General features: G+C 37.4%; 1 protein-coding gene and 1 long non-coding RNA gene across 4 annotated transcripts in view; one reads left to right on the forward strand and one right to left on the reverse strand.

The window, feature by feature from the left end:
- CPEB4 (cytoplasmic polyadenylation element binding protein 4) overlaps nt 1–23,604 on the reverse strand; it is a 74,158-nt gene that overhangs the window by 22,238 nt on the left and 28,316 nt on the right. For all 3 annotated transcript variants that reach the window (XM_020806756.3, XM_020806715.3, XM_020806749.3), the window contains exon 3: nt 23,244–23,325. In XM_020806756.3, the coding sequence (XP_020662415.1) occupies nt 23,244–23,325 (82 nt within the window). The remainder of the gene's footprint in view (nt 1–23,243; nt 23,326–23,604) is intronic.
- Nucleotides 20,134–22,444, forward strand: LOC144586852 (uncharacterized). The gene is made up of 2 exons (XR_013541910.1): nt 20,134–20,215; nt 20,248–22,444. It is a non-coding gene; the product is annotated as an uncharacterized LOC144586852 (long non-coding RNA).

The following is a 23,604-nucleotide window of genomic DNA, read 5'->3' on the forward strand; positions in this document are numbered from 1 at the left end:
TCTTAAATGAGGTGTGTTATTCCCGTTTGAACCATTCCATAGTTTCAAGCACTTGTGATTCATATTTAAGCAGAAGTTTTCAACTGGCAGCTTGTCACCTCAGTACTTTTCATAGAATGCTCATTAAAAATTGTGATAGATTAAGAGAATACCTATCATATTTACTGAACCATTTTTCAGTACTTTTGTCATTTACCCAAAAGAAGCCTATTGTTTCAGGAGCACCTCAGTTCAGATTATATTATCATATGCCTAATCTCTGAAACAAAACAAAAACCATTTAGACCAAAAACAGATGCCATTTTAATGCTACATTGCTCTGCTTTCTTTGATTATGAACCTAGATTTCATTCCTAAATTTCTCAATCTTAATTTCAAATGACATGGCATCTCAGAAAACTATCTGTAACTTCATCCTTAACCGTATTTATTGTGACAGAGAAATGTAATCTGTTTTCAAAATTAATCACCCCACCACTCTGAATCTTCCTAACAAAAAGCATTTCATTCTCTGCACTTGGTGTAAACTGGCCCATAATGAGAAATATTTTGGCACAGTTGAAATTATAGGGCTTTGTGAGAGTTTTTAGTGAAATGTTTCAATAATGTAAACAAGCAAAATAATTGTTTTCTACAAAACACCCCATTAACTCAGGATATTTGAGAAATAAGGGTTTTGGATTAAATGTGTAGTACTCCATTTGCCCCATTATCATTTCATACATAATTTAAACCATTTAATTTAGCCCCACAACTGACCAAAATCATATAAATATCAATTCATACAATCCCAAAAAGTAGTCTCATTCTATTTATTAGCACTCCTACTACACCAGACGTTCATAAAAGTATAATTTGCAGATTTGTCAATAAGTTCAGAAAACAACAAAAAAAGTGTCAACTGCACTCAATTTCAACAAAGGTAAAGTAAAAACAAATGTCAAAAATAAGGACATGCATTTATGATCTGCTCTCAACCCTACAATAAGAACTAAGGAAGAAAAGTATTTCAGTTAGTTATGTTAGATATGTCCATGCACTAACCACAACAGATACACAGCGTAAATATGGAGTTTGGGAAATTAATTTGTCCAATAAAATTCTAAGTGTGCACTAGTCTTCATTTATTTAGGACCAAGAATTAATGCGCCATACTGGGAAGAAATGCTACACTCTCTATATGTTTGGTTTATAGTTTTCAAAATCTGAAATAGGGCAGAGATGAAAATAATTTAACAGGATTAAAATCTTCACCATGGTAGGACGACAAGAAGATGTGAGGCTGTGATAGTCCAAGAAGAGCTCTGAAGGAGGAACAAGTTTGGAAAAAGAAGGAGGAGGACAGAATCTGATTTAAAAAGAGGAATTGTTCTAGGCATCTGGTGCTCACTTCTCTCATTACCAAGTAATAATGCATCTTGTTCTGCATTTGAGCAATTCCACACTTAAAGCAGCAATCATATTTGCCAGAAATACACGCCAGCATTACATCAATATTTCCTGAACCATACAGATTAAGTTTGAATGATACTCATGCATCATGAAGGGAGGTTAGGGAGACTTGATTGGATCACAGGTCTCCAAAATAAAGCAGCCCTCCAACAAGCTAGTACCTTGTGTACCCCAGACAATGAAGCCTGGGGGAGGAATCTTGTCCTTAAGACCTCAGGATGCCACTGTTGTCAGAGTAGTACCAACTGATCAATGTCTGCATTAGTAAGGCACCTTCAATTGTAAACATTTAAAGCTGCTCAATCAGCTCATGGTATATATTTTCTTCTATAGGAATACCCACAGCAAAGCAACTGCCGTGTACTGCATTCACCTATTTGAATCTGGAGGCTTCCTGAGTTTAAAGGATGTGATTAACAAAACAGACAGAAAAAAAAACATAAAAATCCTTGAGCTCTACTCCAGTCAGCAGTTCGATCCTATCGTATTCCAGCATATTTGTTTATTAAAATTGTACAGATTTTGGTATGTTTGGATTTTTCAAATCTGTCAGCATACCAAAATGGTGAGCAATATATCTTTTCTTAAAACAAAAAATTCTGTGGAGCTAAAAGTTTTTATTATTTATGCTATCTTATATAATTATAGTGTGAACAGCCCAAAGTGTGCTCTGGGACAATATATAAGTCAAAACAACAATAACCACAACAACCTGTTTTGTAGATTTTAAGTATTTTAAAGGATTTGACCAGTTTTTACTTTTATTGATTGTACTGAGATCTATCCATACAAGGTAGGCTAAAAATACTTTCATAAACAAAAAAATTAATTTCAGAACTATTGTCAACTACATTCCATCTACACGTTTATGAAACAATAGGAAAGGTTCATCTAATACATCATTCCCAATGAGATAAGGATACTAAAGAACACATATTACTAAAAATAATATCTTTATATCTCAAGACAAGCTCATCTCAAACTTTCTAAAAATAGTACAGAATGGGTTTTGACCATATCCCCATAGGTGATCACAGAAATAGTAAAGCCTAGAACAAGAACTGCACTTTTCATTTGGAAAAATCAATTCCCAATTTGAATTCAACCCACTATTTAGCCTGACATGTTTGGGAAGCTTCATATGATACATCTGGAAAAGCTTCCACAGAACCACCCATTTACAGATACAGATAATATATAGTACAACAAGTGCTTAATCATAAGCACTTTGTTACAGCATTTCCCCTCAAGCAGGTGCTACTCTCTTCCCAAGCTTGCAAGCTAAACAATTTGAATGCATGGGAAGACTATGTTCTTTAAGAGCTTTTGATAACTGGAAATTCAAATTTTATACATGATTCATTCACAAAGCTTCTTGCTAGGATTATATTGGCATGTATAAGCATGCCACAAGGTTTAAACAACTAGTTTCAACATCATTTGGAAAATAATAATATATTCAAGGCAAAAGCTCTTTGTTTTTTGCCTATGGAAAGAATGATCATTCAGCAGTCTGGAATGTTATTGGGTCTTTTGACCCACTTGCTCTGAATACAAACTTTTCATTTTGACAGCAACAAAAAAGGGGGATATGAGAATCACATGTTAAGCAGTTTATAGCTAAAATGCCTGATAAATGAACACAAACAGCGATAACAGAACTTTTGTATTATGGAAATCCACAAAAAAAATCAGGACATGTTTCTTCTCATATAAAGAAATAAGTATTAAAGATTCCAGTAGTTTTAAAATAACTTTGCTAAATATGATCATTCATAATTTAAGATTCTAATTTAGTGGTTTGTGCACATCTATTAAAGAAAAATGCTACATCATGTTTGATTTTTTTAAAGTTAAATCTGAATCATTTATCTGTCCAAATCTTTGCTCAGAATTATTTAATCAAAATCAACAGTTTAAACAATTTTTAAGCAAATACACAGAGGACTGTACATTACGTTTATAGTGCAACAGCAACAAAGCAGAACAATTTTTATGTGAGAAGTGTATTTTCAGGACCTTAGCAGATTTTATCCAAAAGTTGTGTGCATGCTTGTGTGCATGCGCAACCATGCACACAAACACACTTAGCGCTCTGTGTGAAACTTGAATTAAACCACTAAGGACTAACAGGACACACACCATTTACTTATAACAAGCTGAATCTTAGGCAGAATCAATTTATACAGTCTATGCCCTTCTCTAGTCCTCTTGAATGGTAATAATCCTAACCTTAAATTCATCCTCAAATCTAGCTACAGTCATAGGTATGAGAGATGGTTTATAAAATACAATATATGAATCAGTCAGCAATGTAGTAAGAAATGCATGTAAGGGCTATTTGATGGGTTTGACACATGGGCAGGCATATACTATCTAACTCATGAAAGATCTTCTTTTGCACAGTATTTCTTCAATTAAATAAAGTAACTCTCAAACTCTGAAAACTGGCTTTTATTATTAACGAGCAGCAAGATATAATGACTTACTTCAGAAAAGGAATGTCTAGGAAGGCTGAAATATTTATTCACTGATGCTTGTTTCCCATTCCCCTTGTTCATCATCCTATATTAATACTGCTGCAGGGTAACGTTGGCAAGCGCAGCACACGTTATAGGACTGAATATGTAGTCAAACAAGCACTTACTGGAACAGCTGACATTACTATCCTGCAAAAGTCTGTTAAAATATACAAATGGAAACAGTGGCCAGCCGGCAAAGTTGGTCTGTAGCATGCTCCACCACTCTACTTCTATACAATACTGACTCAGTACTAATCTAGTTCCAGAACAGAACATGGTCAGTAGAACCAATGGTGGGAACCAGACCCAGAAAGGGTGAAGGCACCTGCAAACAAGACACAGGGCTCTGAAAGATGGAAGTCTCCCATCCTCTAGGGTACCTTGAAGCACTACTGTTGTTTTTGGACTACAACTCCCATCATCTGTCATTAGTGACTAGATTACTGAAAATTTATTTATTTATTTATTCCATTTATACCCCGCCTATCTGGTCAATTAACGAGAACTGTAGTGAAAGTGCCACAAGGTACTTAACTCTGGCTATAAACTTAGCCTTTGTTCTTTGTTTGCTAATGATGGCATTGCACTGTCTGTTCAGTATTGTAACAGCTCCAGGCTGAACATCCATTGCTTTTTGACTGTCTCTGTACCTCTGGAAATACTGAAACATACTATTCCAAATAAATGTCCTCAGAATTGCTTAATCTGCTTTACCTTGTCTGAACAAGGGATGCCAGGATTGCTCAATATTTCTGGAGCTAAACTTCAGATGGAATGTTCAATATATATTTTTACCAGTAATCGGCTTATACTATAAGTTATTTAATAAAATAATGCCTATCTAATACATTTTATATTACTTAATTTAATTAAAAATTAATAAAATTTAATTAAATTTTTGTATGAGAAACTGAAAGGCATCTGTAGCTTCATAATGCTAATACACCCGATCATCCTACATCTGACATTTTGCTTAAAGGGGGGGGGGAACTAAAATTAAAATGTGATTGGTTTTCCAAATTTGATCTTCATTTGCATCAGAATCTATACCTAAGCAACACTGAAAATCCAGTTTGGAGCTCTTCACACATTTCGGACTCCATTTCCTATCATCTCTGACCAACTGTAGTCCACAAACTCTGGTGGGTGCCAGGTAGAGAAAGACTGATCATCAGTTTATATGTGCTGAATTGGAAAATAATTACAGGCTTCTCCAGTGGGGCACCTTTTAATAAAAGTCTACTAAAATGTACGAATTCATTGATAGTAAACTTGAACTGTAACATTAATAACATCAAGTGCCTGTAACTCATATTAATAACTTCACAACAATGCAAGAGAGACTTCCAAGTCTATGTCACAAACACTATTGATTCTAGCACCTGAAATTTAAACTACAGAATTGAAAAGCTTCTAGCCTCTTTCAGGGTATTTCCAAGAGATGTATATTGTGGCTCAGAGGATTCAACACGTAGAATCTGAGTTTTTCAAAGTATTCATAAGGAATGATACCTTAGCTAAACATGCACTAGTGTGAGTCATGAATGCTGGAAAACTTTATTTTGTCCACATTTTTTCAGCAACCTAACCTGATCCACATTCCCCAGACTAATATGAGGATTGAACCAGGTATCCTTTGGACTGCTCACTTCTTCAAATTTTGATATGGACAAAACTGAGTTGGTATCAACTTTATATGTAAATTACCTATAATTTTAATGTTCATATTTTTATACGGAAATGCTCAAAGCAGGATCCACAGAAACAGACTAGAAAATGGCCATGCCTAATGTGAGAACATGCATTTTAAAAATGTAAACATGCAGGTTATGAACAAGAGAATGGCAACTGTTTCTTTTGGCAAACTGAAATAAACATCCATACAACTAAACCAACATAAGTCAAACAACTTCCAAGAAAAAAGGCCATGCATCATCTAAAGACATACCATAAAAATGAACAATTCAAACTCTATTACAGACATTAGCAGGAAGTTACCTCTGATAGAACCAATGTGCTCTCAAATTTTTGTAATTTTCAGAGCCAAAATTTTCTGAATTAAACTTCTCAAAATAGATTTTGACAAGAACTTGAATCCCATAAAAAGTCTCTTACATGTATAAAAACAACTCCAGAATTCTTTTCTTGGCTTGCATATCACAATCCTAAAGTAACAAAACTAAGGACTGAATACAAACAAGATGCTTTCAAATGTGTATCCTGCAAGTAGAGTAGAAGGTTCTTCTGATACATTGTGCCATCCTCCTCCACCCCTAATGCTTTTTAAAGCATAAATTCTTAGCCAAAATTCCTTCACCACCAACTGGCTGCCACTTTTTCAAAAGCTGTATCAGAAAGATCAGGACCTTTTCATATTATACATGGTGGGCTTTTCTCTTAGATTCCTAGTGATATGCCCTAAATAGAGATGGTGAACCTATGGCACGCATGCCACAGCTGACACGCGGAGCCCTTTCTGCCGGCATGCGGGCCATAAGTCACTGGATCACTACTCCCTCTGTCCCCCCCCCCAGCCAAATCTGAGCAGACGGCTGCAACTGCAGTGCTGGTGCCTGGACAGGCGGTGGGTCAGGATCCAGAGTAGCTGGTGCTGACGGCGGATCTGGAGTGGGGGTCTTGAGGCACCTCCATGCCCGGGATTCCCCCTTCTGCTGCCACTTCCAGTTCTGCCACTGCAGCGGCAGCACGCCGCCGCCCCCTTTTTTCCCCAGTTTGGGCACACACCACTGCCCTAAATACTAGGCCACAAAGTATCTATATCATAGTTTATCTTCAGGCAATAAATAGAATGCCCTTGAAGGTAAAGAATAGGTGATATCCTTGGTTTTTGTTGGGAAGGGGTACTGTTTTCAATTCAGCTTTGTGTACCAAAAATTAAAAATGTAAAATATTAGAAACAGTTGTTCAATATGGAAAACAGAGTAGATGATTCTCTCTTCCTAGCCTTGTATACAGCTGGATAAGCAATTCAATCCAAGAAAACACAAAAATAAAATTCACAAAATGTCATCAGGATGTAGATTAAGATACTGTTCTGCTTTGTTACCCCTGATGTTGCAGCTAACAAACAGGGTGATATGGAACACCACCTTCACATTCTACATAACATCTGGAACAGCATTTATCACAATCAGAATCAGTTCTGGGAAATATAAATACCTCACATGAGGTACAGCTAGTCAAAAACCTGTAAGAACAGCAAATCCACTATCTGAAATTAGAATGATGAAAAGCCCTCCAAAAGCCTACAAAAGTACAAGGCACTGGGCAGGTACTGGATAAGAATTTATTTCAAGATACAGTGGGTCTGCAAAGCTCACTTCAAAATAAAACCATACTCCTGATTTCTTTTCTCTTTTTTTAAGTTGGCTTCACTTCTTTTCAGACCATTGTATTTCACCCTCCCGCTCAAACTCATCATTATGGAACCCTAAACCTAAACCAGGAATAAGCCCTAGTGAGGATTTTGAAAATTCTTTAGATACCAAAAGTGAAAAGCAGGTTTCATCACAGTAGCAGTTTATTAGTCCCTACCCTATCGTAGACTGCTTAGTGCTGAATGAACTTACCACTGCGGTTGTTGCATTTGCTCTTTTGGGAATTAAATTTTTTCCAAATGATATATTTGTTGGTTTAATGAAAGTGAAGTTTTACATAGCACCTCCCATGCCCTTTGCCAAGTGGTCTAAATGAATTCAGTGAACTGAAAAACCTGTATTTGTAGCCAAGTGAACAATTCAAAAGCAGCATTCACCCAAAAGTTAGCCAAGATAACTGATGTTTTCTTATGTCAAGTAGAAATCCTTTTTATTATGGCAAATTGCCATTTTCCAGTTGCTAGATTAAAATGATGCTTTATATAAAAGATACAGAATTCAGCAAAAAGGACTGTTACGCAAGTACTCAAACTTTTTTTAAGACAATGTCCAAAGATACTAAGTATTTTGCTTTGGTGTGATATTATTATTATTATTTATTATTATTTATTGAATTTATATCCCGCCTATCTGGACTGATAAACAAGTACAGATCCAAATTAGTAAAGTTACATGCATAAAGACATTACAGGCATAAAAAAGTTCTAGGAGACGACAAATACTAGCGTATGGATAAATTATGTATGGGACAAATACCTAGAAGTGGTTAGTATTCAAATTTCTGTCTCACATATTTGAGTTTTGACAGCATAAACTGGTCAAAGGGAAACAGAGTATGAACATTTATTACTGAAGTATATGGAGAACAAGGCTCCAACCAACTTCGTTTAATGTGCTGAGGATCACAATTTTGAAACACCAAGATTTCTAAGTTATTGATATATTTGAAAAGGCAGGAAGCTTGAGAGCTAGAGATGTGAAGACCTGGGGGGCAAGGCTCATTCTGCAAAGCAGAACAGTGAATCAACCAATTTCAGATGCAAGGGAAATAGACAAGGGCAACAACATAGTTTGAAAGGGGCAGCAAAACCTAAGTGTTAATAGTAGTAAAAGTAGGAAGCAGCATTTCAGATTCCACTCTAAGCAACAAAATGTCCTAGCTAGGCAAATACTGTAGGGCAGGAGAATGGCGAGAATAGAAATTTCATATCCCTGGCAAAATACAGGGATGGGGGAAAATACTTTAAAGTCCTCATTTTCATCAATGTAGGCTTGTCCCGACACAAGACATCTCAACAAGGAATTTTAAAACACAGCAAGATTCCCATTCTGTACGTAGGACTAAGTCGAAGATCTCATATTCTTCCCTGAAGAGTTCTGCATTTTATTTTGCATTCAATCCTTAAAGCAGTAAGCACTCTAGTTTGGGACAATTTGTACAATTCATGTAATGGCACAACTAGTACAGTGGGGTCTCGACTTACGAACTTAATCCGTATTGGAAGGCAGTTCTCAAGTCGAAAAGTTCTTAAGTCGAATCTGCATTTCCCATAGGAATGCATTGAGAACCATTTGATCCGTATCTGCTCTTTTCATCCATAGAAACTAATGGGAAGCTGCTATTCCGCCGTCTGCCACTAGAGGGGGATAATTTTTTTTCTTTTTTCCTTTTAACCTAAGATGTCTTAGCTTTAAAAAAAAGGGAAAAAAAGAGTTCGTAACTCGAATCTAAGTTCGTAAGTCGAGTCCATATATTCCTATGAGAGCGGTTCGTAAGTCGAAACGTTCATATGTCGAGCCGTTCGTAAGTCAAGACCCCACTGTACTATTTTATTCAAAAGGGGCATTTTGCACAGAAAAAAACATTTGTTCTTATCATCATGAGAATTCTGAAGGCTCCAGAAGTCTCCTCACCATCCTTGCTGGCAAGAACTTTACAGTTCCTCATCCTTGCATGCAAGCAGAAGACAATGAAGATTTATATCTGCAGCAAGGTATGTGCATGAAAGAATACTTTAAGTGTTTCATTGTCTTCCACAATGATGTGTTAAATTTTTTTAAGCAATGTTTCAAAGAAATGCTACAGCCAGTTCATGTTACTTTAAATCTTTTAAATTCAGTGTCCCTTATGGCAGGCCATGGCTGTGGAGGCCATCTCAGCAGGCGGTGATGGATGGCGGCAGCAGCTAAGGGAGGGAGAGAAAAGTGGTGAGGGATAGGCTGTGGGGATGGGCCTGCCAATCAGCTGATTGGCAGGCCCATAGGAAGAGAGGGAAGGATTGACTTCCCTCTCTTTGTATGGGGGATGAATAAATGGACAAATATTTGTCCCTCCATATTTGTCAGGGTCTCTGGAAGAACTCATGAATACAAAGGGACAAATATTTAATGAATCAGCAATTTTTAACAAATATCGCAATTCATTTTTTTATTCATCCCATGTCGATTCAGGACTCAAAAGATTTTGGCACTGCTACTGAATTTGTGTTAACTAAAAAAAATAACTAAACATGAAAGTCTTAGGATGATTTTCAACACAAACTTAAAATGTTCCAAAATATAAAACATTCTAAAGTAATTAGTAGCTTGTAAGCCAATGTGGTGTAGTGAACAGAGTATCAGATTACACTCAGGGGACATGGGTTCAAATTTAGGCTTTGCCATAAAAACTTTTTGGGGATTGGCCTTGGTAATCCAATCAATGAACATCTCACAGACCTTGAGAAGCCTGTTAAGGTTGCCATAAATTAAATGTAATTTGATGGCATATTAAAACAAAACAACCCAAAATGTTTGGTTAGATAAAGAAATCTACCAAATATACTGTTCCTGCAAACATGGCAAAACCCATATGCAAGAGGGTGTCTAATTCCTTTTACTTCTCACATGCCATGAGTTTCTCCATCTTCTACATCAGTCGATGTTTGAAAATACACTACAGATCAGTCACCCTGATACTGGAGCAGATTACAAAGCAGTCACCCTGTAAACATCTTAAAAACAATGCAGTAATAACCAGAACCCAACAGACATTTGTCAAAAATGAGTCCTGCCAGACTAATATCATTTTTGATCAGGTGACCTCCCTGGTACATGGTGGGAATGCTGTAGATGTAATATATCTTGACTTCAGTAAAGCATCTTACAAAGTGCTCCATGATATTCTGATTAGCAAACTAACTAGGTGCAGGTTGGATAGAAAAACTTGCATATGGACACACAGTTGTTTACAAGACAACTTCAGAAGAGGGCAACAAGGATGATAAGGGGACTAGAAACCAAGCCCTATCAGGGAAGAGTGAAAGAACTGGGCATGTCTAGCCTTGAGAAGAAAAGATTGAGGGGAGATATGATAGCACTTTTCAAATACTTGAAAGACTGTCATACAGAGGAGGGGCAGGATCTGTTCTCCATCATCCCAGAGTTTAGGACACATTATAATGAGCTCAAGTTACAGGAAGCCAGATTTCAGCTGAATATCAGGAAAAACGTCCTACCTATCAGAGCAATATGACAATAGAACCAATTTATTTGAAAGGTGGTGACCACTCCAGTGCTAGAAGCATTCAAGAGAAAAATAGACAGCCATGTCATGTACAGTATATCACAGAAGTGAGTACATCCCCTCACATTTCATAAACATTTTAGTATATCTTTTCATGTGACAACACTAAAGAAATGACACTTGGCTACAATGTAAAGCAGTGAGTATACAGCTTGTATAACAGTGTAAATGTGCAACACACAGCCATTAATGTCTAAACCGCTGTCAATAAAAGTGAACATACCTCTAAATGACAATATCCAAATTGGGCCCAAAGAGTCTAAAAGATTCTTTTCGGACACGACTTAATGACTAAACAACAGCAACAAAAAGTTGTTTTCCCTCCCTGGTGTCATGAGACCTGTTAGTGTCACAAGTCTCAGATGTGAAGGGGGAGCAGGTGCTATCGCTCTCAGTCTCTCAGACTGGTCACTGGAAGTTCCACGTGGCACCTCATGGTCATGAACTATCTGAGTGAATTGCTGCTCTACATAAAGATGGCCTAAGCCCTATACTATAAGAAGATTGCCAAAATCCTGAAACTGAGCTGCAGCACGGTGGTCAAGACCATACAGCGGTTTAACAGGACAGGTTCCACTCAGAACAGGCCTCACCATGGTCGACCAAAGAAGTTGAGTGCCCGTGCTCAGCATCATGTCCAGAGGTTGGCTTTGAGAAATGGACATATGAGTGCTGCCAGAGGATGAAGGGCTGGGGGGTCAGCCTGTCAGTGCTCAGACCATACACCACACACTGTATCAAATTGGTGTCCAGCCTGTTGTCCCAGAAGGAAGCCTCTTCTAAAGATGATGCACAAGAAAGCCCGCATATAATTTGCTGCAGACAAGCAGACTAAGGACATGGATTTCTGGAACCATGTCCTGTGGTCCGATGAGACCAAGGTAAACCTATCTGGTTCAGATAGTGTCAAGCATGTGTGGCAGCAACCAGGTGAGGAGTACAAAGACAAGTGTGTCGTGCCTACAGTCAAGTATGGTGGTGGGAATGTCATGGTCTGGGGCTGCATGAGTGCTGCCAGTACTGGGGAGCTACAGTTCATTGAAGGAACCATGAATGCCAACATCTACTGTGACATACTGAAGCAGAGCATGATCCCCTCCCTTTGGAGATTGGGCCGCAGGGCAGTATTCGAACATAACAACTCCAAACACACCTCCAAAATGACCACTGCCTTGCTAAAGAAGCTGAGGATAAAGGTGATGGACCGGCCAAGCATGTCTCCAGACCTAAACCCTTTAGCACATCTGTGGGGCATCCTGAAATAGTAGGTGGAGGTATGCACAGTCTCTAACATCCACCAGCTCTGTGATGTTTTCATGGAGGACTGGAAGAGGACTCCACTGGCAACCTGTGAAGCTCTGGTGAACTCTATGCCCAAGAGGGTTAAGGCAATGATGGAAAATAATGGTGGCCACACAAAATATTGACACTTTGGACCCAATCTGGACATTGTCACTTAGGGGTGTACTCACTTTTGCTGCCAGCAGTTTAGACATTAATGGCTGTGTGTTGCATTATTTTGAGGAGACAACACATTTACACTGTTATACAAGCTGTATACTCACTGCTTTACACTATAACCAAGTGTCATTTCTTCAGTGTTGTCACATGAAAAGATTTACTAAAATATCTATGAAATGTGAGAGGATGTACTCACTTCTGTGATATACTGTATACTTTGATTTGGATTCCTGTATTGAGCACAGGGTTGGACTCTATGGCCTTATAGTTATCTTCCAACTCCCCTACTCAATGACTCTATAAAAACACAAACAGTGAAGAAGCAAACAGATGAAAGAGTAAGGAAACATATTTTAACTTTTATTTAACAATCTGGATAGAAATTAGAACTTCAAAGACCGATTATTATAGTGGAGTCCCTCAGGTATTCTCATATGGTAGCTAACCTTTATATGTTAACTCAGAGAGCCTATCTGGAGATTTGGAGTTTGGAACCAGCAATAAACTGATGACTCCGATATACTTCTCCTTTCCATCTAAATCTGAGTAAACTGGTTTGATCCTAAACTAATGTCTGGTGGATGAAAGTGGTTAATCTGAAGCTTAATCCCTGTTCAATCATAGAAACTCACTGAATGGGTGGCACTTCTAAGGTTACTGCTTAAACATCTCACTTACCTTAAAAACCCAATTAGGTTTCCTGTAAATTCCAAGCTCTATACAACTTGGGTTAAGGTAATCTAAAAATACTATTGGGTCCTGGCTACATGAAATATTTCTTGCTTCCTGTTTCTTCCCCCCCCTCCCCATTCTTTGTATTTTATAATGTGTTTTAAATTTGCTAGATGGGCAGTAAAAATAATGAATGAATGAATGAATGAATGAATGAATGAATGAATGAATGAATGAATGAATGAATGAATGAATGAATTACACTGTTTTACAGTTCAATGACCTTAAGGTTACTGTTTTTTAGCCACATTGTAAACCACCTTGCATGCACAGTTTGGGAGAAATGGCACCATATAACTGAAATGACAGAAACTGTAATCCTCAATTCCCTACATTACATTAAGTTCACACTGAAAAGTCAGAAATTAGAAAAGAATTTAAAACACTCAAAATCAACCCATATGAGAATAATTACATTATCATGTGTTCTGGAATTTTGAAAAAGAAAAAAGATGATGGGAGTGCGTAATAGAAGAATATGAAATACATGCAGTGTGAGAAAATGTCCTAGGCAAAGATTTTCCCCCTCCTTCACAATCTTAGAATCTGGGTACTCCAATTAAGTTCCATAGTGGGAGAGTCAGGAAAGACAAAAGCAAATATGTCTCATACAGCCCATAGTGAAGCTATGGAAGACCTACCAGCCTTTATCCACCACATGATATAGGAATGGCCATCAACTTGAATGGCTTCAAAGGAGAATGAGAAATTCATGGGGAAATAAGACCATGAATAGCCACTGGTCATAACAGCTCCATGTTCATTCCACTTACTAAAGGCAGTATGCTACTCAGCTGCTGGAGAAAACAAATAGGCATGCACTATTACATGCATATTCTCCATTGAGACCTCTGATATGCACCTAACTAGCCACTGTGAGAACAGAACAAGGGACTCTCTCTCCCCCCCCTCTCTGTGTATTTTCTCCTTAAAAAGGACTCAAGGTGGCTAACATAATTAAAAGACAATATTTAAAAGCTAGAACAGTTAAGTATACAAATATTAAAAAGAATCTAACAAATTCTGCACTAAAAATGATGTATCTGATTCACATCATTAGAACCATTCACAGACCATTTAAAACAATTACATATAGAAATAAGTTAAGCAATAATGCTCAAGGGTACATTGCTTACTAGGAGGGTATAAGAAATAAGTATGTTTTCATTCACTGGGGTGACACAATATAAGTATATAATAGATATTATATATAGCATGCAACATAATGTGTTCAGGATAGCTCATAGATTGCTTAATACTTCAAGTTCTGCCATTGTCAAAACCTTCTGATTTATGTGCTCACACACTGCAAAACAGCCTCATGCACTTATCTGAAAAAGAGTGGGAAACTGTCCCTAAAAAATCCTCAGAGAGAGATTCAATACAAGTGCAATGTTAGTGCCCCTGAAGAAGGCTGAAAGTGTATTGGCCGAAACACACTGGGCTCTTACCTTTGAATAAAATACTGATAGCCATTTCTACATCCTGGGACTATTGTCTCTCCTTGCTAGACAACGTCTGATGGTGACGCAAGAGAGGGCCTTCTTTGCAGCTGCTACCAAGCTGTGGAACACTCTCCCTTGGGAGGTTAGGGCAGCCCCCTCCCTTCTATGCTTTTGAAGATCCAGCTTTTCAGGCAGGCTTTTAATAATCATAACTGAGTCTTTGAATTCCATTTTCTATTTAAGATAGTTTTAAATGTTTCATGTTTTAAATTATTCAGAGTATTTTAATCAGTGTTATAGTTTAATTATTTTAATTTATAATTCATTGTGTTTTTAATTTTATTCTTTTTAATACTGTGAACTTTCTTGAGTCTCCTTATCAGGAGAAAGGCAGCCTATAATAAGATAAATAAATAAAATAATAAAAATTTGTTACTTCCTATTCAGTCCACTTAAGACAGCATCACATTGTCCAGCATGTCACTCCTCTTCAGTCATTGCTAGATAAGCCCAGCCCGCTCTCCCTGTATCATTCATATGAGTTCCTTGCCATTATTCTGCCATAACTTTTGGTAAGCCTGTTGAACTATGGCTCTCCTTAACTGGTATGCTGAGTCAGATAGTTCATCAGCTGTCAAAAAGGTCATCTGGTACTGGTATCAGTGGCCTACACTGTGTCAAGATACTTCAGTTGCAGCCAGTAAAGCTGTGGGGAATTTTTTCTACTCAAAGTGTCTGCAGTAATATGCTTGTGTGTTCACGTTAAATCCCCCCTCTGCAGACTTAATGCCCTTTTATGACTAAAGCTACACATTGTGTGTTCTAGCCTTGTGTACAGCTACAGCACATGATGTGTAAGCTTTGTGCACAGAAGATAATGTCACCCATATAGTTTGGGAATCAGCAGAAGCACAGGGTGGAAAAGTCTAAGAAATCCTGGAGCTCTGGACATATCCCACACTTCCCTAAAACATTTCCACATTATTCCATGTAAGCATTTTGTTTACAGTTTCAAGAAAGCTATTATTATAACATAATCTGTTACCCTGGAGTATTTCAGTGTTCAGCTAGTGTGCTGTTCTTCCACTGTTCATGTGCCAGGGGCATGTCTTTCTCTATAAAATAAGGTGTGTTAAAGGAATAATGTATAAAACCATACTGCAACTCTTTGATTGGTTGTACACGATGGAACTGATAGGGCTTAAATGATACTTGAAGTGTAATCTCAAAGTGTCTACTCTCCTATCACTAATTTGATTATGACTTTCTCCATAAAAGAAATTTGATTATAAATTTCTCCATAAAAGACTTATTCTGTAAAAGTGTAATATTTTGAGCATTACTAACCATGATAACTTGCAATATAATATTACTTTTATTTGGTTGCTTCTAACTAAACTTACACGCCTTCAAAGTACTCTGAATGATAGAATTTCTTCATACAAGCTTTCCCGGTCCTTAAAACCATGAGAGGACGCCCTCCCCTTCGTCCCATTGCAACCAAATGGACATTTGATGGGGACACAAGAGAATACTCTGCCTCAGCAGTTTAGATTGGCCCCCTGCCTTTTATCTTTCCAGTGACAGCTGAAAACTCACCTCTTCAGGCAAGCTTTTAATAATCATAACTGAGTATCTGAATGCTGTTTTTTCAGCTGAGCAAATTTATTTTTAAAATTTTAAACATTTTACTCATTCAGTGTATCTTAATTATAATTATAGTTTATTTTAAATATATAATTTATTGTGTTTTTAATTTTTTTAACATTGTGAGGTTCCTTGATTGCCCCCATCAAGAGCCTATAAATGAGAAAAAACAAATATAAACTATGGACATTTTCTTAGGCAGGTTTTCAAAAAAAATATGCCTGGTGCAAACCTATCAGCAATTATTAGCCAAGATTGTTAAGCAGGTGGTGGGGTTTTTGTTTGTTTTGATGATTTAAATTTTAAAAAAAGTTTTTCTTACCATTGTTACAGAGCAGGAACATTACATTGAAAGCAACTCATAAGGTTTATCAGTTCTTTAGGCAACATGCAATGACTCAACATTGCTTCAGATATGATGGACTTATTAAGACAACTGTTCAAATCAGTAATAAAGAGTGTCTTCCTTTGCTATTTAGATTAGATCCTAGTATTCCACTGCAAGACCGCATGCCACCAGTTAGCACTGGGCATAGCTATTCATAACAGGGCCAAAAGACATTTATTTTCAGTTACCAGAATATAGGACATTTTCCAGGATAGCTCTTACAAAATAGTAAGGTAATAATTCATTTTTCCCCAGGAATTTATTTAGGCCCTTATAGCACAGACTATACATATTGCTTGCAACTGTAATTTTTTTCCCTTTGCATACTTCAAAACTTGTTTACTGGATATGGTTTCTTACTGGAAAAAAAGAAAGAAGTGGACTGCATGATCTTTGTGATCTTTGCGAGAAGAATAGCATATGGACCAAAAAGATCAATAGAAACACACTGAGACTTATATCCCTGCTCCTTCAAGTAAGAATGTGACTGCCTGTGACATTATGTCAGAGATAGCCAACTATCTCCAACTATTAAAACAGATGTAAAAAGGAGAAGAAGGGGGGATGGAATCCAGCTGTGTGTACACAAACTAAAGCAAGGCAGCAGGAATTACCTATGTGTTCTTAGTTAACTACCATCATCATCAGAAACAATAGCTTTTCAAGGAGGGAGGAAACCCAAGCTGAAAGAGCAAAGGCAACTACTGCTTTTTATACAATACTTGCCTACAATCCATTCCCACCTTTCTTTGCTAAATTTTGAGAAAATTTCAGAATTTTCAGTGATCAAAATCTAACCTTACCTATGTCCTTCTAACATGTACAGTACAGAGCCAGACATTCAGCCAGATGTTAACTATGCTTTTTTATCCACTATGCCAATCTATTTCATGAAATTTAGAAAGTGTTCTAGAGTTACCATAGAATCTGCTTTTTTAAAAAAAAAAAAAAAGCAAAAGCAATAAAGCCTTCTGACAATTATCTCATACTATTTGTAAGGGAAACATAATCCCGAAAGAAGAGCAGTGTACTGGAAGCAGTGTTTATATTGCTGGTTATTTGCAGTTAACTGACAGCCTGATTCAATGAACACTAAATAATTTTGCTGATACATATCCTGAATACTGTATTGCAGAGATAGCCTCTTAAAATTCTAGCTGAATAAATAATATAAATAGACTCTTTAAAAATTGCAAAGGCAAACTAGCAATACTGGAACTAAATTAACATATGCATTTCATACTTACAGAGCCTGTGATAGTTAAAACCCTTGACAGCCATCAAGTGCTAGATCAGATTTACTGAGAGAAGGACACTAACCTTGATTGCTTGATTATGAAAGGAAGCTATGCCCACTTTCTCCAGCCTTTATCAGGGTGTGGCATCAAATAGAAAACACAAGGAATATTTCCCAGGCCAAGAAGATCTAACCGATGCAACTAGGCATTCAGAAATCCATTCAGCAGCTCCTCTTATTTTGAGGAGAAAATAATCCTGGCCCTCTGAAGAGCAGGATTCTCTGCAACACAAAGGTTGCTTTCCCAGAGCTCTCACTGGTACTAAGCATCACAGAAGTAATTAAAAAGGAGTCTCACCTAACTAAGCAATAGGTACTGTAGAAGAATGCCCCACTGCTTCTTACTTTCTTTACAACATCGGTGAAGAGGAGAAAAGATTATGCCCTATTTCAAAGCACTCTAGCGCCACTGGCAACCACAATGAACAGTAAGCTAATATTTTATGTATCCTTGCATATGGGCCTACTTTATAGCTAAACTACTGTATTTTTTGCACCATAAGACTCACTTTTTTCCCACAGAACAGGGGTGTGGAAAGTCTGTGCGTCTTATGGAGCGAAGAAAACAGATTATATTTTCCTGTTTTCTTCTCCTAAAAAATTGGTGCGTCTTATGGAAAGGTGCGTCTTATGGAGCGAAAAATACGGGTAGTTTAAACAAAAAATGTACCTCTGCTAGATTAATACTGCAACTCAAGCAAAAGTTAGCTTGTGTCAGCTATATAATTGTCATTTAATCTACAGACTGTCTTTCAATTAGTAAGAATTAACTCAAACTGAATTATTATTAAAGGATACTAAAGCAATTCTGTTTTAACAAAAGGACTGTATTCTTCAAAATATGAAGGTTCATCAGCAACCTTTTTAGAAGTATAGTTTGTACTTGCCCTGCAAACAAGAATCACAGATAAGGGACTCATTCTGGTGTATGGTTTTCGAGTTTATATGTAACGGAAATTATAGTTTGCTGAGAACTAGGAAGGTAGGGAATTGCAATATATGGAGAAGGAAGAAAGGGCACAAGCCTAAAAATTCATTCCGTGCTCCTTTACATTAACCTTATTCAGCAATTATTAAAGCAGACACACTTACCACATACAGGGAGAAACATGCCAACCTCACTCCCTCTGTTTCCAAGTTCATTGTTCTTTTAAATATGGAATGCAATAAATCTGAAAAGGAGAGCCAGGATGCTTATTTTCCAAGGTCTTGGTTCACACCAAGAACACCCTCAGATAGGCATGAGCACTCTTCTTCAGACTCACTGGCTTTCAAGTATAAGAGAACAATGAAACTGGAAACAGAGCAAGGCTAGAGCACACCCCTCTAGCCGCCATACTTATTCTTGTTCTGATAATGACCAAATAGGGCTATAGTTTCAACCATAGTTAATGTTATTTTAAAACCAAGGCTCAGTCATCTATCCAGTCATATCAATCTATTTAAAAGGTCCTCCCCTCATAATACACAGGCAAAACTTTTAAAACTAATAGAAGTATAGACAACGGCTATGAATGGCAGAGACATCTCTCTAAGATGACATATGAGGAGACAGAATGTGAAAAGGTGGTGCTGTGATATAGGTTGGCACTGCCTACAAAAATATATATTATGCTTTACTCAGTTTAGTATTGATATTGATCTCAAATATTTGATTAACTAAGATTTTTTAAAATCATGTGACAGTTTCAATGAATTGTTACTACCACTGTATCTTTTAGAGATAAAGACACATATATTACCCTTAACATTTACACCAAGGGAAAGTATTTTGAAACAGGAAAAGTTGGGCCTAATTGACATCTCTGCATACCACAGGATTCTGCCTCTCTGGAAAAGCAACACATCAGCCTAGAAATCGTTCAGGTTATCGTCCCTCAGCAATACACTGACCACTGCTTTCTCAATTAAATGGAACTTAGCTGCAGATACTCAGAGATGAGGAAATCTGCATGTGCTCTAAGCCAGTGGTTCTTAACATGGGCAATAATGCCCCCCAGGGGGCGCTTTCATTTTTCAGGGGGGCGGTAGAACAAAAAGGGGCGGTGTGGGGGCAAAAGAACAGAAGGGGGGCGGTAGGGGGCACTGGAGCGAGCCAAACCTGTGAAGGCGACTGCAGCCGCAGTGCTGGCAGTAGATCTGGTGCTGGTGCTGCTGCCAGATGATCCAGGTCTTTCTAACTGCCACATCTCGCCTTTCTCCTTTATGGGAGCACTGAGTGTGGATTGGGTGGAAGGAAAGGGTCTCTTGGGTCCTCATCCTCACCCCGTGAAGCGCTGCCTCGCACCCGGGTGGGGAGGGAGACTAGGTAGGTAGGTAGGTAGGTAGGTAGGTAGGTAGGTAGGTAGGTAGGTAGGTAGGTAGGTAGGTAGGTAGGTAGGTAGGTAGGTAGGTAGGTAGGTAGGTAGGTAGGTAGGTAAGATATCACCTCAGGGAGGGGGGCGATGATAACTTCCTCAATGGCTCAAGGGGGCGTTTCTTTCAAAAAGGTTAAGAACCACTGCTCTAAGCTACTCAACCCCAGAAAAAAAGGCAATGAAGAAACAGTTTCAACTACCACCTAATAGAAGAACATAAAGGTGCCTTCTGAAAGGTTCTGGAAGCTAGCATTAGTAACAACTAGCTGAAATTAAACAATAACTTAGATTCTTTATTATTACTCAAGACATGGAAGTTCCCAGAATACACCTCTTGACACATTATACTATGCTGGGTGGTTCCAGCTTCTAGAAAGGTTAAGATAACTCATTATTTGCTCTCAGTCTCTCAAAGTAATAAACAAAGGTGATGCTTGCTACACAGGTCTCTATACAAGTTTTACCTGCATTATTTATTCCCCACCTTAAATAGCTATGTAGGATTGTGACAGTAATAGCTACTTCTTGTCACACCACACATGAGTGGCAAAAACACTAGCAAACCAGTCTGTCAGCTTCTGGAGATTCTCTGAGCCTAGAAGCACTGCTAAAATGTTAAGGTAATTCTCAACAAAAGAAGAAATGTACTTTCAAGGAAGATCCTAAACCTACTCTAGCTACCCTAGATCAGTAATGAACTGCAGAAAAATTTGGACAAAGTGGGTATATAAAGAATCAGATGTATGAAACTCCCAGACATGTAAATTAAAATTACTGTATCAGCAATGACCTTCAACAAGACAATTAACTTGCATAACCTGTTGTTTTCTACAGATATGAATTCAAAATGCGCAGGGATGTTTTGATTTCAAACTATTTTCAGGACACATATATGATCATTTATGGTGCTTCCATAATCCCCCAAGTACTTAAATTCACAGCTAATAGAAGTATTGCTCATTTTATCAAATAGCAGAGAGTTAGTTAATTCTTTGTGTTAAGTGTAGAGAACACACAAACTCTCAGACATATCTGCCAAAGGTTTATGCAGGAATGGTGTTATTGACAGTGTTGACCAGACTTCAGTACAAACTTAGAGATTAGAAGATCTTAATTCATTTTGTGTGAGCCTGGACTTTATTGGTGTCCACAGCAATGCAGATGGAGCTAAGCAAAAGCTTAGTACTGCTGTTCTTATATTTGCCAGAGCCTTAAATGTTCCTCTGAATTAGTATTTTTTGGACTTCAGGTAACTGTCCAGGAGTGGCAAAGATCAGCACTGTTTAGGCCTCAGCCTACTCTGGGTTGTTGGTGGATGGCCTTTGGCTAAGTCAATAAAATGCAAAATGTACTAGTTTTCAAAGAGGTAACTGTCTTATAATGATAATAAAAACAAAACAAAAATAATGAAAAGAAAACAAATAATGAAAACAAAACAAAAATTAAAAAAGGTCTGTGGCAATTTAGAGTGATTTATTTCAGTATCAGCACTGATGGATTACATTCCTCTTCTTAAAATATAAGGAGTATAACAGGCGAGAGGTTTAAATATCTAGAGTACATGGAACAAAATGAAGACAAAATAGATGGGTAAGAAAGGGTGACAAATGAATGTTCAAAATGACAAGGTCATTATTAACACCAAAAATGAACATTCAAAGTACTGATTGATTATAAGACTATTCTGTAGTAGGTGCAGAAATCAGCTTCTATGTCAGATGATACCAATGGTAGGCTTTTGTCTTTCAAACAGATGGGTGGTTGTTTTCAGATGTTGTGATAACATTAGAGTTATATCAAGAAAAAGAATGTTTTGATTTTTGGCTGAGGAAGTGGGTTGTAATCCACAAAAACTAACAACTGTGTGGTATTAAGTTTGTTTTAACTTATGGCAACCCATTCCAGAGTTTTCTAGGTACAGTGTATTTAAAAGTAGTTTACCATTGGAACTCTTTAGCCTTCCTAAGACAATACAGGCTGTCTCTTATCTGGGAAGGCAGAGTAGAAAATCAAATTTCCAGTCTTTGGCTACACAGTCAGATACCAGAGCTGATGAAGGCCACAGTTTAAAAAAAATCTATCAATCTTTAAGTTGCTACAATAGTTTTGTTTTTATTTTTGTTTTGTTCCACCAGGAAAATGTAGTTTATATATAAAAAATATCATTTGGCTTTGGAACACAGATGCCTCTTGGCAAATGGGAACTACATTTCATGGAGCTGCCTTGGGTCCTTTCCAGGAGAAAGGGAAGATAACAATATTTTAAATAAAATAGAAATAAAATAAATATACCACCGAGAGGAACTGAAAAGCCCTAAATTATGGAATAGGACTAGTAACTGGTCACTATCCATAGCTGCCTGAACTGTGCACATTACTTTGACAAATTCTGCATTACGTTGCCTACAACTTGCCACAAATTCTATATCACTCTGTATTATAGCCTGTATCAGACCACAAAGGAAGGTAAAACAACATTACCTGAAATATTCCAAACACGGACAATTCTACATACATATACCTGTTCTACTTGATCTCTGTTTTGCAAGACCATATCTACACGGTGAAAGGCTGGCCCTGTTGGTTCATTTCTATTCTAGCAAAGCCTCTGATATCCTCACAACACCTTAACTATTATTTCACAAAAAATATGCCAACTGGCTAGGAGAATTTCATATACTGCCTTTAATTTTCAACTCCATGTTTTAAAAGCATTAAGAATTTTAAACACCTCAAACTCTGGACAGTATGACTTGTTTTTTTAAATTGTATCATTAAAAGGAAGGCAACAAGCATATACAAATATTTGACTTGCACCTTTCTCTTGAGATAAATGAAAAAGGTGGTCTTGAATGGGGCAAACTAGTAAACAGAAGGGCAAAGTAACCTCCTTAGCCATTCTGTAAATACTAAACTTGTTTTCTTTGCAAATATGTTATTCCAATAATTTACTGGTTAAAAATAGCATTCCAAGTTTACCTTTCAGTGAATCACTTTCAGCTCTCATTATGTCAATTAACGAGTTCTCCAGTGAATGCATGTCAAAGGTTCTTGTGCGATCCTGCAATTAAATACAAATACTAGTTTAGACAGAATGATACCAGCAGATGAGTAAAAACATAGAAATAATTGTGTGTGCACCCATTTGTGCACATACAGTTGAGATGTATCTACCAAGGGCTCAAAAAAGAAGGAACTACAGAAGCTATGGATTCACTGAAGTTAGGCACCATACATACTTGATCAGCCCCTTAGGTTAAAAAGTGCAAGAGACCTATGTGTGACAGAAATGATATACTCAGGAAACTCTCAGATTTATTTGAGACACTGCCCAAGAAGG

This window comes from Pogona vitticeps, chromosome 2 (genome assembly GCF_051106095.1).
Source record: "Pogona vitticeps strain Pit_001003342236 chromosome 2, PviZW2.1, whole genome shotgun sequence".
Classification (NCBI taxonomy): Eukaryota; Metazoa; Chordata; class Lepidosauria; order Squamata; family Agamidae; genus Pogona; species Pogona vitticeps.